The 14,158-nt window shown below is 40.0% G+C and overlaps 5 protein-coding genes across 5 annotated transcripts; 2 read left to right on the top strand and 3 right to left on the bottom strand.

The window, feature by feature from the left end:
• Positions 1-216: 216 nt before the first annotated feature.
• PAS_chr3_0301 (Component of the GARP (Golgi-associated retrograde protein) complex) lies at positions 217-2,838 on the bottom strand (the record flags this gene model as incomplete). Its single annotated transcript, XM_002492476.1, has 1 exon — positions 217-2,838. One exon carries the CDS (start codon positions 2,836-2,838, stop codon positions 217-219), a length of 2,622 nt encoding a protein of 873 aa, XP_002492521.1.
• A 265-nt stretch (positions 2,839-3,103) lies between these two features.
• PAS_chr3_0300 (Subunit of the cytosolic chaperonin Cct ring complex, related to Tcp1p) lies at positions 3,104-4,792 on the top strand (the record flags this gene model as incomplete). Its single annotated transcript, XM_002492475.1, has 1 exon — positions 3,104-4,792. One exon carries the CDS (start codon positions 3,104-3,106, stop codon positions 4,790-4,792), a length of 1,689 nt encoding a protein of 562 aa, XP_002492520.1.
• Positions 4,793-5,046: 254 nt separating this feature from the next.
• On the bottom strand, positions 5,047-6,630 carry PAS_chr3_0299 (Aspartic protease, attached to the plasma membrane via a glycosylphosphatidylinositol (GPI) anchor; the record flags this gene model as incomplete). Its single annotated transcript, XM_002492474.1, has 1 exon — positions 5,047-6,630. One exon carries the CDS (start codon positions 6,628-6,630, stop codon positions 5,047-5,049), a length of 1,584 nt encoding a protein of 527 aa, XP_002492519.1.
• Positions 6,631-7,596: 966 nt separating this feature from the next.
• PAS_chr3_0298 (Protein required for proper cell fusion and cell morphology) lies at positions 7,597-11,226 on the top strand (the record flags this gene model as incomplete). The annotated part of the gene is made up of 1 exon (XM_002492473.1): positions 7,597-11,226. One exon carries the CDS (start codon positions 7,597-7,599, stop codon positions 11,224-11,226), a length of 3,630 nt encoding a protein of 1,209 aa, XP_002492518.1.
• A 126-nt stretch (positions 11,227-11,352) lies between these two features.
• PAS_chr3_0297 (Hypothetical protein) lies at positions 11,353-12,255 on the bottom strand (the record flags this gene model as incomplete). The annotated part of the gene is made up of 1 exon (XM_002492472.1): positions 11,353-12,255. The coding sequence occupies one exon, from the start codon at positions 12,253-12,255 to the stop codon at positions 11,353-11,355; it is 903 nt and encodes a 300-aa protein (XP_002492517.1).
• Positions 12,256-14,158: the final 1,903 nt, after the last annotated feature.

Below are 14,158 nucleotides of genomic sequence, written 5' to 3'. Positions count from 1 at the left end.
ATTTAGCTCAGTTGGGAGAGCGTCAGACTGAAGAAAACTTCGGTCTCAATAATCTGAAGGTCCTGTGTTCGATCCACAGAATTCGCATTTTTTTGCACTCGACGGTTTCTCACTATTCAACCATCCGCAAACATTTTGTCCAGTACTTGCTTCATCTACAAGTTCATTCATTAATTTGCATGATAGTCTATTTAATACGTTAATAATTAATGCAGCTCAATTTTTCTTTCCGAACAGTTTGCTAAAGTTCTTGAAGTTCTCATTAATGTTCAGTTTATGGTCACCGCTAAAAGTTCTGGCAAGGTTCTTTTCAAGATTCTCTTTAGTATTTATAATTGCCTGTTTATCAATCTTCTTGGCTAACGAGTTGATACCCGAATCAATAAATTGATCGTCAATAGAATCGGTGTTGGAATGTCCGATGTTGTTGAAAAAATTAGAGATTGTTTTGGCTGTTGGTGAAGTGGTGGAATTGGGCGAGAAAGTAACGTTGCCTTCCACTTGAGGCACGGTATCTACCGTAGGTTTATAAAGATTCTTTCTGTAACGATCAATATCGAAGTTATCCAAAAATGCAAATGACTCTTCAAGTTGTTCCTGCTCAGTGTCTCCATCTTCGTAAGCTAAAAGCTGCTGGTTGAAAATATCCTGATACTTCAACCTTTCGTTTTGTAACGAGGCATGGTGACTGGCAGCGTTTGAAAATCCCCTGGGTAGGGAAATGGTGCCGTTTAGAATTAAGATCTTAAAAAAATTATCAAACTTCTTGTCCCCTATAACCATAAAATAACTTTGAACAAAATTATCAAAAGGCTTTGTTCTTGTCATAACCATCTTCAAAATTCGTTCCAAGTTATTGACATTAGTGTCCACAAATTTCTTGAACATCCTAGAGCTCACTATTGGTTTTGTATTAGTCAGTTCTGTTTGTTTGGGTGACAGATTGGGAATATCTAAGAAAAGGGATCGTAATGATTGCAAATCGAGAAGTAACTGTTCGGCAACTATTTCATGTATGGGAATAATCTTCACTATTTGAGCAGTAAAGTCTGTAATGATCAATTCAATCACTCTGTCCGTGAAATTACGAATATATCTTTCCTTATCAAAGTTTCTAAACAAAACTGTGCAATTTTCCATGACTGTTCTTTTTACTGATGTCAGGAATCGAGATTCTCCAGTAACTTCGGTCAAGTTCTTCCAATTTTCATTAGTGAACTCTCTCCAACTCATATCAAGATCACGGTCTAGTTTTAGCAACAGTAGATTTAGACAGCTGTTGATTAGAACAAGATAAGATTCCTTAACAGGATCAAACCCCATTCTTTCAGAAATTTTGGGATCTTCAATCAACTTCGAAAGTCGCTCTTCTAATTGAGAAATTGTGGAACAACAATAATCTGCCGTGTTTAAGATGAGGCAAATGTGAGGCAATACCTGCGACGCCTCTTCTGTGGTCAAAGAACTTATCTTCTTTGCAGGAGGGATCAACGGCTGTAAAACTTGATTTTTATACTGGTAAAGATACTTGACAAACATATTCGAGAGATTCAGTAATGGTTCACCGTGAGAAAGCTTTGAAAGTTGTACTAAAAGCTGACGATAGACACGGAAAAGCTCTGTTGATGAGTCCAGGACATTTATTGAACTATCATCCAACGCTGATTTGTCATCTGACAAAGGCCCAGTTTTTTTGAGAAGATTGTCAGGTGTCAAGAACTGCGAAAATCTCTCATTCAATTTGCTGTCCTGGTAGTCCATCCAAAATTGCAACTGAGGTTCGAAAACTTCTGAGATCATTCGATCAAAAACGGGAACCGCTTTTGTAGATTCAATGTTGGAATCGTCATAATACTTGAACTTTTGATTCAAATGAGCTTCAAAATCTAAAGTTTCCTCTAAAGAATTCATCAATAAGGTAGTATCAAGTGAACCTGAAGTATTACTTGCCCTCTCGCGAGCTATCACTCGATTCAGATCTGATTTTGTAGCTTCACAAAATTTTTGAGCCAGAACTAGTTCTATTTTCCAGTCCTTAGGAAACACTTTGCTTGTTTGATTTTCAAGTTGCATTAATAGCCTCTTAAAGAAAATGAATCTTCTCCCCAAATTGGAAAGAGATCCCGCTTCTTCTGTGGGGCCAAAAATGGAATTAACTTCTTTAAGCTGTAGATTGACGTACCAGTTAATCAACTTTGATCGATACGCGGGTCCCAGCGAATCTAATGTTTTACAAGCATAGAGTAATTCTGGGTTAGGGTTGCTGGATAAATCTTCGAAATCTGAAAATATTCCATCAACAATCTGATTTTTAATTCTAGAAATGGTTCTGTTCAAATCATTTATCTCATCTATACTTTTGTAACTTTGAAAATGTTGCATCAACTCCAACACAACGCTGAGCAGCTGGTAAATCATTGAATAGTTTTTGGCATTATTCTTTAAAAGATCGGTAAGGTTGTAAAATGCACCAATCAACATTTGCAATCGTTTGAGAACTGTCATAGATAATGTTAGGTTTCTCTTGCAGTTGTCCAATTTTCTTATATTTCCAGTCATTGATTGAATTGCTTTCTCCGTATCATCGGCGAGCTCCCAAGTTTTAGTAAATGAAGATATGAGGTCGACTATATCCGTTTCCAAATTCTCTAATTTTGTTTCATCCCCCATCATTTCCTGAAAACCCTTGTACTCTGTAATGTTGAGGGAAATACTGTTATCTAAGACCCTCTTGTACCCTGAAGTGTAATTGAGCAAATCATCCAATTGACGCAGCGAATTGGGTGTGTCCAAGAGTTTCCAAAGATCGATCTTGGGATCATAATCCTCAGTCTCCATCCTTTTAGAGTGCTGAAGCTTAACTGGTTAGGGTGGGGTGTTGTTGGCGAGGATAGTTAGAAGCTGGCTCAGTGAACTTCAGAACATTGCGCGAATCTCCCTTTACGAGAAAGGAATTAAAGATTCCTTCCAGCAGTCCCTTTGAAAAACGCGCCCAACTTAACGCTCGAACTTCCATCAAAAGTTAAAATGGCAAGAGGAAAAAAATACTCCAGACAACAGCACCGAACGCACCTTTCAGATACCCTTCCAGTAAAGCACAAGAATGTCGTCTCTAAAACTTCCAAGTGCTCCAAACTCTGGACTATTCAAGCAAGGCTACCAAACGCAATCGAATGCAGATGGTGCTATCAACAGAAATATCCAGGCATGCAGAGAGATCAGCTCTATGGTGGCAACTTCAATTGGTCCATGTGGAAAGAATAAAATTATTGTCAACCATCTACAGAAGATCATTATTACCAATGATGCCGCTACAATGCTGAGAGAACTTGACGTGGTTCATCCTGCTGTTAAAGTTCTCGTCATGGCTTCAGATCAGCAAGAAAGGGAGATGGGTGATAACTCAAACTATGTCCTGGTGTTTGCCGGTGAATTGCTGTCCTTGGCTGAGAAACTGGTTATCTTGGGATTGACTCCCACAGAGATTATCCAAGGATACACGTTGGCCAACAAATTTGCTTTGAAAGAATTGGAATCTCTAGTAGTAGACCAGGTTGACGATGTTACAGTCAAATCCGAATTATTGAAAATTGTCAAACCTATCATCTCTTCTAAACAATTTGGATCCGCAGAAATCATTAGTGAGCTTGTGACTGAGGCTGTTTTGAATGTGCTTCCACGTGGCAATCCTCAGGCGTTTAACGTTGATTCCGTAAGAGTGGTCAAGATAATGGGATCATCTTTGGAGAGCTCATTTGTTTTGAGAGGAATGGTTTTCCCTCGTCCTCCAGACAGTCATGTTAAATCCGTAAAACAGAAATCTAAAGTGGCAGTCTTCACATGTCCTATTGATATAACCACTACCGAGACGAAGGGCACCGTGTTGCTTCATAATGCTCAAGAAATGCTAGACTTTAGTAAAGGTGAAGAACAACAACTCGACACTCTTGTCAAAGAAATTCATGATTCCGGAGTGCGTGTAATCATAGCTGGTGCTGGTGTCGGAGAGTTGGCCCTGCATTACTTGGATAGATATGGGTTATTGGTGATCAAGGTTCCTTCTAAATTTGATCTAAGACGCGTGTGCAGAGTATGTGGTGCCACGCCTTCTCCTCGTTTAGGAGCTCTCAGTCCAGAAGAGCTTGGAGAAATTGATGTTGTTGAAACTACTGAAATCGGTAGCGATCAAGTTACAGTATTCAAACAGGACAAGAATACCTCGTCGTCGTTGACTTCTACTATAGTCATTAGAGGGGCCACCCAGAATAATTTGGATGACATCGAACGTGCCATAGATGATGGCGTTAGCGCTATAAAGGGTGTCTTGAAAGATTCTCGTTTGTTGCCCGGAGCTGGTGCTGTTGAGGCCGAACTTGTGCGCCGTGTGACTGCTTATGGGGAGAAAACTCCTGGTTTGTTGCAATTGGCTATCAAGAAATTTGCTGAAGCTTTTGAGTTTCTGCCAAGAACTATTGCTGACACTGCCGGGTTGGACACCAATGAAGTTATTCCAAAGTTATACGCTGCCCACACGCCAGCTGAAGAGCAGTCTTCTTCTGAAGGACTTTCTATTGGTATAAACATAGAGGCTGAAAGTCTGGAAGATTCGTTGGTGGATATCTCTAATGAGGGCATTTACGATCTATTCATTTCAAAGAAGAATGCTATTGATTTGGCTACCGAAGCTGTCAATACAGTATTGAGTGTGGATCAAATTATTGTTGCAAAACGTGCAGGGGGACCAGTTATGCCCCAACAGCCACGTCCAGGAAACTGGGATCAGGCTGACTAACAAATTGTCAAACAGTAATTAGGTATATTGTATTTACAAATATAGATACACATTGTCAAGCCCTTAAACTGACTAAAATCTTTAACTGAAAAGGTGGTGATCTGCGAAGTTTAGAGAGTCCCAGATTTCAGTCTATCATTTGAGACTCTACAACTACTCGTTTCTCTCCCATCGTAACTGCTACTAAAACATACATTTCTTCATTAGGGTGTGGTACAGCAAATTTCGAATAGTAGAGTTGATTCTGAACAAACCTAAAGGAAAAGTAGTACAAACGCAAATAAGTAGGAACTAGTGTTAATGTGAGACACCGACGGGGCAGCTCCATCTGAACTAGTTTTTGTACTCGTTTCGAAAGTTGACGTACCCAAGGGAGCTGAACCAGTTTCATAGGAGAACGTTGACCAGGTTGACGAGTACCCTGAATCTTGATCCAAAGAAAATTCACCAACTGGAACGATGTCCTCCTTATCGGTAACCTTTAGTTGGCCAATACCGACTTCACTGTTATCATTGTCAAAAAACAAATACGCAGACTTGAAAAATGCATTACCAAGGATAAAGAAATCCTCTCTGCTATCCTGAATCTCCAAATAGGTGTAGTTTGTGCTTGGAACCCATGTATCAGACAGATAATTTGATAAGGGAGAATGTATCACAATCTCGTCACCAAATTGAAACTCTATGATTTTTTTGTTAATATCCCTAATGTTTGTTCTCCTTATCCTATATAACCCCTCAACAGGATCATATTCTAGATTGTCAATAGAGTTTACCAGCCGGGTCAATACTTCGTTTGGAAAATAGGTGTATATAAACTTTGGATTCAACATTGCCAATTGGGGGTTGGTCTCAACGATCAGGGCTGTATCATTGTCAGCCACGGCAATATTATTCAAGGTGATGTAAGTGAAATTAGCATCAATCTGAGAGTGTCCACCTGAAGTCACGTATGGTAACAGCTTCAATGACCCGTCAATCTTCGCATTATCAATTGCTCCGAACAAAATCGCTCCTTCATTAGAATAGTTATCTTCATCTCTGAAATTCTCTGGATTGAGATAGATTGAGAAAGAAGCCGAGTTGATAAGCCCTTGATCACGCATGGAATCTAAGACTCCGCTGTAAATGAATTCCTCACCGTTGGGGTTAGCATTGGTTGTTTGTAGGTTGGAAGGGCCAAGACCTAAGACTCCTCCATAACTTATTGTTAAGTTTGCCAGCCCAAAAAATTGCTCGCTGACCTCAAGGTCACCAAAGTAAATTGTATCAGTAGCCCAAAAACCACTAGCACTGGTTCCATCAAAGTAGCTGATATTGAAAGCAGTATCATTACTCTGGAAAGAAGACGAGTTTTCTGGATTGAAGGTAATCGAATTTGGACAAGCACCATAGTTAGCTTCATTAACCTCAGTTTGATTGGTGTCCCTTTTGCGCAAGAATTTTCTAGCGCTGCGTACACCGACTGAGGAGCCAAGATCTCCAGCAGAATAATCTTCCTCAGAAGTATCCAGACTACGTTTAAGATAGGTTTCGTCAAAGGATCTATCACATAAACCGGTGTTGTAATCGACGACCCATAAATCAGAGGTTCCTAAATCAACTGTTACTTCAACTTTTTCTTCTTCTGATCCAACCAATATAGACGTAGTGTAGTAAAAGTAAGCGTCGGCTTCTAGCGGATGATAGGGTCCATCTCGTTTAAGAAATCGTTCATGCGGGGAAGAAGAATCACGATGTTTTTTGAGAGGTAACTTGCTGGGTTTGAAAGAGAAATTTGACTCAGCAATGGAGTAGCCAATGCTGAGTGCAAGTAGAATTAAGCTGCTAGGGTTCATTGAGTTCGGTGACTAGGAATTTTGGATCTGATCTCTGGTATTTATGCAGGGAAAGCGCCTCGCGCAAAAATCGAAATGTCACTTACTGCAGGGTTGACTCTTGGTCTAGTTGTTGCCGTGCCAGCATTCCGGAATTAAACTCACAATAGTTTCAGTCCAATTAGGCCAGACATGACCATTTTTTTCTACCAAAAAGAACAAAATGGCTGCATTGATCGATGCAGGGTCATTATAGTGCTGCGAAGTCTAAGCCAACAACAACAACAATTCCTCTGAAAGTAATGGCTGTGCAATGCATGTTGCGTGGCTAGAGGCTTATACTCAAACTAAAAAGCGTACGCTATAGGTTAGTTTCGACTAATTCCTTCAATTGGTAACGTCATCGAATGACTTTAGCTTTCGCAGAAGTAGAACTAATTTCAGCCTTAATGTTGCAAGATTCACCAAACTAATCAAGAGTTGGGACGTGCATATGGTCAAGAAAAATGACCTCTAGGCGCGGAAAGACTATAGGAATTGAGTGAGCCTCATGGAACTGGTGCTACGCTTGAGAGAAGAGGCATTGACATTAGGCTGGTAAATCATATAGTCACAAGCACTGCACTTGTTCAAGGAGACTCATACGGTGGGTTTATTAGAAAGTTTTCTTCTATTTCTGCTAGTAACCGAAAAAACAGTAGAGGTTACCCCATTGTTCCATCCAGTTTTTGCAGGAATTTAATTAGATTGCACTAGAAATTCTCTTCTTATCAACTTACCACCCCATTCGATCCCTTGAAAAGAGAACACTATCCGTTGTAAACTGTACATCTTCTGCTGACCTTTACCACCTGTGAATTCGATCGAAACCGGAAATCTTAAAAATGTAGTGTCGCGATCAAGGAATCGAATCACCATGCACGCTTATTTTCGAAACAACTAACTATCATAATATTACGCTCAACCTAACTCCCTTTTAGACTCCAAATGGCTCCTTTCTTCAGAAAGCACAAAAAGTCAGGAAGTACTTCAAACTCTCAAAAGGAGACTCCTGAGAACAGCAATCATGCTTTCAATCAGGATGTTCAGACCCCACAGCGTCGTGTCACGGGCGAGAGCGAGTCCAGCCTCAAGACTGACCTGTCATCACCAGCTACGCCAATCAACCCCTTTCTGAAAAAAAATCAAAATCAAAATCAGAACCAAAATCATCAGAGGCCCCCACAGGCTCCGAGTTATCAACACGGTATCAGTACCCCCCCTACACAGTATTCGAATTTTGCTTCTCCCAACAGTTATCCTTCAGTAGCCACTCCTTCAGTTAACACTCCACCTACTAGCGCACAACATGGTAATTTACCACGATCTGCAGGAAACTACAATAATGGGTCTTATAGCGACCTTTCCCCGAGATACTCTCAAGGCCAGCAGATCCACAATCCACAAATTCAGCAGCATCAGCAACATCAGCCGATGCCCCAGGACGCCCCTCAGAAGATTGGCAATTATCGTTATCCTCCCCCAGTTTCTCCCTCTACCAGTTCTCCAAGTAATGCCGCTAGCCGTGGCTTGCATCATCCTTCTGGAAAGCCACTTCCTACAGTAAGCTACAATACTATGATTGCGAAGACCCTAGAGCCTCCAACGCCAACTCCATGGACAAAAAAATTCCTCTATAACTCTCCGTTTCCAAGATTTATGCATACAGCATCGTCTTTCTTAACTGAGAATGGCAGTTTTTTTGTGATGGGTGGTTTAAGAGATGCCAATGTTTACGGCGATATCTGGATTTTGCAACCAACGAATGCGAAAAGCTCGTCGAATGAAGATTCTGGTCCGTCAAATTACTGCTATCTTGCTAAGCCGATCGAAAACTTCGAAGGAATCCCTGCTCCAAGAGTTGGCCACAGTTCTGTTCTCATTGGCAATGCTTATATTGTTTTTGGAGGTGATACCCTTCAAACCAACGAGATTGGCGAACTAGACAATAATCTTTATTTTTTCCATGTAGGTGCATACAAATGGACCATCCCCAATCCGACCGGAGAGAAACCAACCGGAAGATATGGGCATACCATCTCCATCATTACACTTTCTTCTGATCCAGAAAACATCCAGGAAACTACCCCGTACTTGTACTTATTTGGCGGAATGTTGGATAACGATATTCACAATGATATGTGGTCATTTGATCTTTCAAACTTCCGTCGTACTCAATGGAGTAAAGTTATACCTTCCAAAGAAAGTCCCGTGCCCCCAAGACTCACGAATCACACGATGTCTATCTTCGATGAGAAAATTTACATTTACGGAGGATTTGATGGGGTTAAGCTATCTAATAAGTTATGGAGCTTTGATCCAACAGAAAAGATTTGGGAGAATATACAATTAAAGGGATACCAGCCTCCTGCTCTTAGGGAACATGCAGCTGCCACTTTCAACAATCTATTATTCATCTACGGGGGTAAAGATAAAAATGATAACCCATCAGATGAGTTCTTCTGTATAAACTTGGAAAAGTTTATCTGTTTCAGAATAAAGAACGACGTATTTTCTAGTCCAGGGAAGCGTATGGGGCATTCCTTAACTGTTGATCTGGCACAAGAAAAGCTCATAATTGTTGGTGGTGACCCTGATGATAGCGATCTAACTGATCCCTATGTTCAAAAGGACTACGTGTTAGAAGGTGCGAACCTGGCTTATGACAAAACTGTTCTTCATGAATTTGATCTGAACAAGTTACCTAACTTTATTATACAAGAGGATTTGGAACTAGCCGCAAAACCCAGAGAGCAGGAGATATCCAAGGAGGACAGTCCAACACAGGAGAAGGAAATTGCCGAATTTTCTTCACTGAATGAAAATGAGTTTACATCTTCCACCCCGCTTACTACCCCAAATAAACAAGACATTTCTTCCCCAACTCATAAGGAAGAATCTCCGAGTAACTCGCCTGAAATGTTGACCTTTCCTAATCACGAAGAAATGGAGTTATCTCCTACCAAGCCGTTGGTCAATCCTGCAGAGCATAAATTGTCAAGTGAAACAGAGGAATCAGTGGCAAAGAGTACTACTACTTTGAATGCGTCTTCCCCCCGAACAGCGAATGGAGTTCAGTCAGAGTCAAGTTTTTTGAAACATTATGCTAACGTTACCGATAATGGTGAAATTGACAATGAAAACGAAGCAGATCCCACTGAAACTGAGGTCAAGTCAGTTCCTAAATCAGAATATGACGAACTTGTCCAGCTCGTTGATCAACTAAGGTTCACTCTGGACTCCAAAGTGAAAGAGGCAAACGACCAAGTTATTAGTATCGAGGCCAAAAAGAATAAAGAAATTGAAGGGTTAAAGATCCAGCTTGCTGATGTAAAAAGCCAGATCCAAACTCCAACGATACCAGTTTCTTCTCCATCCAATGCTATTATTGCAGGATCTCTATTCAGTAAATCTACAAGCACACGTGCGATTCAGGAGGGGACTGAAGCTCCCGAGGATCAAAATGTTACCGATGAAAATAGTGAAGCAAAGGAGGGTGCAATTGAGGATAAAACTATTGATACCGCAGAGACGACTACTGTTGGACTCAAAAGACAGGTGCTTACACTCCAAAATAAGCTTGTACATCTAGAAAAAGAAAAAGTTGAACGAGATTCTCAACTTACCAAATTTAAGCCCCTTTTAGATAATCAAATTGTCGAGCTTACCAGCTTGAATAGCCTTATTAAGACACAGGAGAGTAAGATATTAGAGTTGGAAGACTATGTGAAGGACCAAACCAGCCTTCAGAAAGAGATTCTAGAGTGGAAGAATAAGTACGAAGAAATCCAACTAGAACTAGAAGAATCCAAGAAACTAGCCTTTGCTGATATATCGATTAATGGTGAAAAAAGTATCAATGGTGAGGAGGGTGACGAAAACAAGGAACCTGTTGGAATTCACAAATCTGTGCATAGAATCACTCAAGGTATTGACAACTTGATTAATGTGTGGTCTGGCCTATCTACGGAGACAGGACCTCTTGATGAATCCGTAGACACTGACGAGGAGGACCTCCCAACGAGACTTCAAAAACAGATTGACCAGTTATTAGAACTTAATGCTACTCAAGAGGAAGAGAAACATGCATTTAAGGAAGAATTGGATACCTTGAAAAATGAATTAAGTGATGTTTCTAAAGAAAAGGAAGTTCTGGAAACTAAATCGGTCACGAATAGAGACCTCGAAACAAATTACAAGCAATCAGTACAGAGTCTGAAAAACACACATAAAGCTCTCAATCTGTCTCAGATTGAGCTGGAGAAGCAGAAGGATTTGAATAAGAAGCTCTCTTCTGAGATTGAAGAACTTCGATTGTTCAAGTTAAACAAGAGGAATACCTCCAGAAATGTAACACCGGTTATTGTGAATGATTCTGATAGTTTCCAAAATGATACCAATGAAAGCAAAGAACAACGAAATGAGGACGCAGATGATGACGATGATAATAACGAGTTGAACGATCATTACGACTTAAAGATAAAAGATCTCGAAGCAGATTTATTCATTTTGAAGCAAGAAAGAGATCAACTCAAAGACGAAGTACACCAGTTAAAAAAGACTTTGTACACAAAGTGATGTGGATTTTTGATATGTACGTGTAATTTCTACGTAAAAAATATCACAGATATTTTCATTCAAATGTTTTTGTTCTTTCAACCCAAGAGTTGAATAATCTTCACCAGATGAGAAATAGTCATTTTTTCAAGAATCTTGTGGTTTTCCTAGAGAATTAAGCGTTGTGAAACTTGACTCTTTTTCCATCGGGTGAAGCTCTACGTCTTTATAATCAGTCTGCTGTGTTTCTTGAGAATTTCCCCATGATTCTGGAATATTTGATTGGGTATCCGTAGAATCTTCTTCCACATTAAGCATCAAATTTGACTTCACTTCATTCATGAAAGTCCATAATTGTGAGCTCATAGAATTCTGTGTTTTATTCGATTCGTTAGTTGCGTGAGAGTTGGGTGCGGATAACTCGTCCATGAGATTTAGTTTCTCAAATTCATGTTGTATCAATGTATCAAACTGTTGGAGATAGCTCAACGGTTTGGATAACCAGGAATTTGGGGTATCCTTTTGCTTGCCATCTACCGATTTTAAACCTTCATTAGGATTCGTTGTCCTTAAGGGATCTTTGTGCACACCTACTTCCACATCTAGTTTGTGGGGTCTTTGGCTAGATGAAGGCGATCTCGTTACGACTGGAGGTGGATTTGAGGATATTTTTTCCACACTTTGGACCTGGTCATGTACTTGCTTGTATAAGGATCTTTCAATTTCAGTTTTAAGCTTGTTAACGCGGTGTTCTTTTTGTCTCTTTTTCTCTAGTAATGCCTTAATTTGTTCCTTGATCTCCAGGATCTCCATTTCCGTTGTGGCCAAAACTCTCAATTTATCCGACAAATGATTATCATTATTCGAACTCAAAGAAGGAGAATCAACTGAGGAATTGCCACTACTTTCTTTCCTTGGTGTGGATGATGCCTTTGTAACTTTGGAGGAGTTTGGAGCAGGGCTTCGACGGCGGGTCTCAAGGACTGATATTCCCAGATTCAAGCCGGATTTGCGCGGCGAATTTGTAGATGATGTCTGAAATTCATCCATTACTGATTCTGCTATCAAATAAAAGACGCAATCTTTTGGTAAGAATAGAGAAGGATGACCTACTCTCTACAGGGTTGCTGGAACTAGTAGTTTCGTTTCTGTAAATCCTATGAAATTGATGTCTATCGCGCGACTTACGATGCGCGCGTGTCAAACTGTACTAGTCATCTCTGCGATCAGTATCAATTCAAGCCCATCTTTGTTTCCACCCTGTAAATATTCCGGTAATAGAGACTGATACCCTTGCTTTTCAATGGTCAGTCAGAAAATTACCCCAAAACCTCACTTGGTCCTTAAAACAAAACTTTTGGCTCCAATAAGAGGCCTTCCAGTGGGAACCAAACTCTTTATCAACGTTTGCACTAATGATCTAGTTCCGTTGCCACCGCCTTTAACACCTTTCACCCCAGCTGAGGATGATGTGTTTGATTTGTCGGTGATTTTACCAAAGGTTATGGATGATAAGTGGGAAATCCCCATACTTACATCTCCAGACCTAAGAATGGATAAAGACAAGTCAGGAAACCTTTCATTGGTAACAGATTGCGTAATCAATGACAAACCTATGAATTGGTGTCTAATAAGTAAGGACTTGATGGACATTCTTATTGAATGGTGTTTTGAGTCCTTGGAATTTCAATATGATTCAGAGGTGTTGGTGGTTGATCATATCAAGTACTCAATTCCTAAAATGTCTTATAAAGGCAAAGAAGTACAGGAAATGGAAATTGATCTTGAATCAAACGAACTACAACGTAAGGAGTTTGAGCGAATAAAGACAACCCTAACCAAGAACGAACCACTTGGTATTTTAGAATCGAAGAGGGCTCAAGATGAAGACGATCTTGATACGGATAAACAGGAATTAACCTCATTAGATAGTCTATTGGCCCGTCCAGTAGCAAAACCAGTTGGAAATGGACCTTTGATTCAAGAGATCAATGACATGACAATTTCACAATCTCGCCCCAAACCAAAACTTGAAACTTCACAGAACGCTACAAAATCCCCTCTCCAGAAATCTAAACCAAAACTGTCGCTCGACATAAAAGTTGTGAAGCTATCTCCCGAGGATACTGAAACCAAATACAAGCTTCTGCTACAAATCTCATCCAATCTCACTGACAAATCAGCTTACAAACTTGATCTAAATAAGGAGAACTCTACCCTGTTAATATCTACGACCGATTCAAAGTATGACTTTTCCAAGTCTCAGGTTCATTTTCCTCTACCTATCGATACAGAGCAAATAAGGGTGATTAATGTAAACTCGGAGGCTTTTCTACGTGTCTACATCAAGTAGACTCTGATCTAAGACCATATCCATAAGATAGTGTAGCCTATTACCCCTTTCGGACTTAAACGAGACTAAAATTTTTGAAAAGAAAAAAAGAATCTTTTCTTACATATATACAGCCAGACAAATAAAATCCAAAGGATTGATGTATTATCTTGATATAGATTTGACTCTTTGAAATCTTTTCACACATAGCAATTTTTTATTCATACATTGGCGATGTCGGATACGGATGGTTTATCTTTGACTCCGACCTCAAGCAGAAAATACGGCAGCACGAATGATACTGAGGCAAGTATAGATAATGAGATTCTGGTCCAACTTCCAGTGACTACGTTCAAATCTGAGGCTAAAATCTACTACGAATCGGCTTTTCCTTTAGTAATATCATTTTTCTTACAGTATCTATTGGCTGCCACTCCTATATTTATTGTAGGGCATATTGGAGCTGTTGAGTTGGGATCTGTAAGTTTAGCTATCATGACTTTCAATATTACGGGTGCAGGTTTGGTTCAAGGATGCGTCACTGCTTTAGACACCTTTGCCGCCCAAGCTTATGGAGCACAAAAATATCATTTAGTGGGAGAGTTTTGTCAAAAAGCTTGG

Source organism: Komagataella phaffii, chromosome 3 (assembly GCF_000027005.1).
Source record: "Komagataella phaffii GS115 chromosome 3, complete sequence".
NCBI lineage: Eukaryota > Fungi > Ascomycota > Pichiomycetes > Pichiales > Pichiaceae > Komagataella > Komagataella phaffii.
Note: the sequence above shows the minus strand (reverse complement) of the source record. Positions and strands in the feature narration are given on the sequence as shown.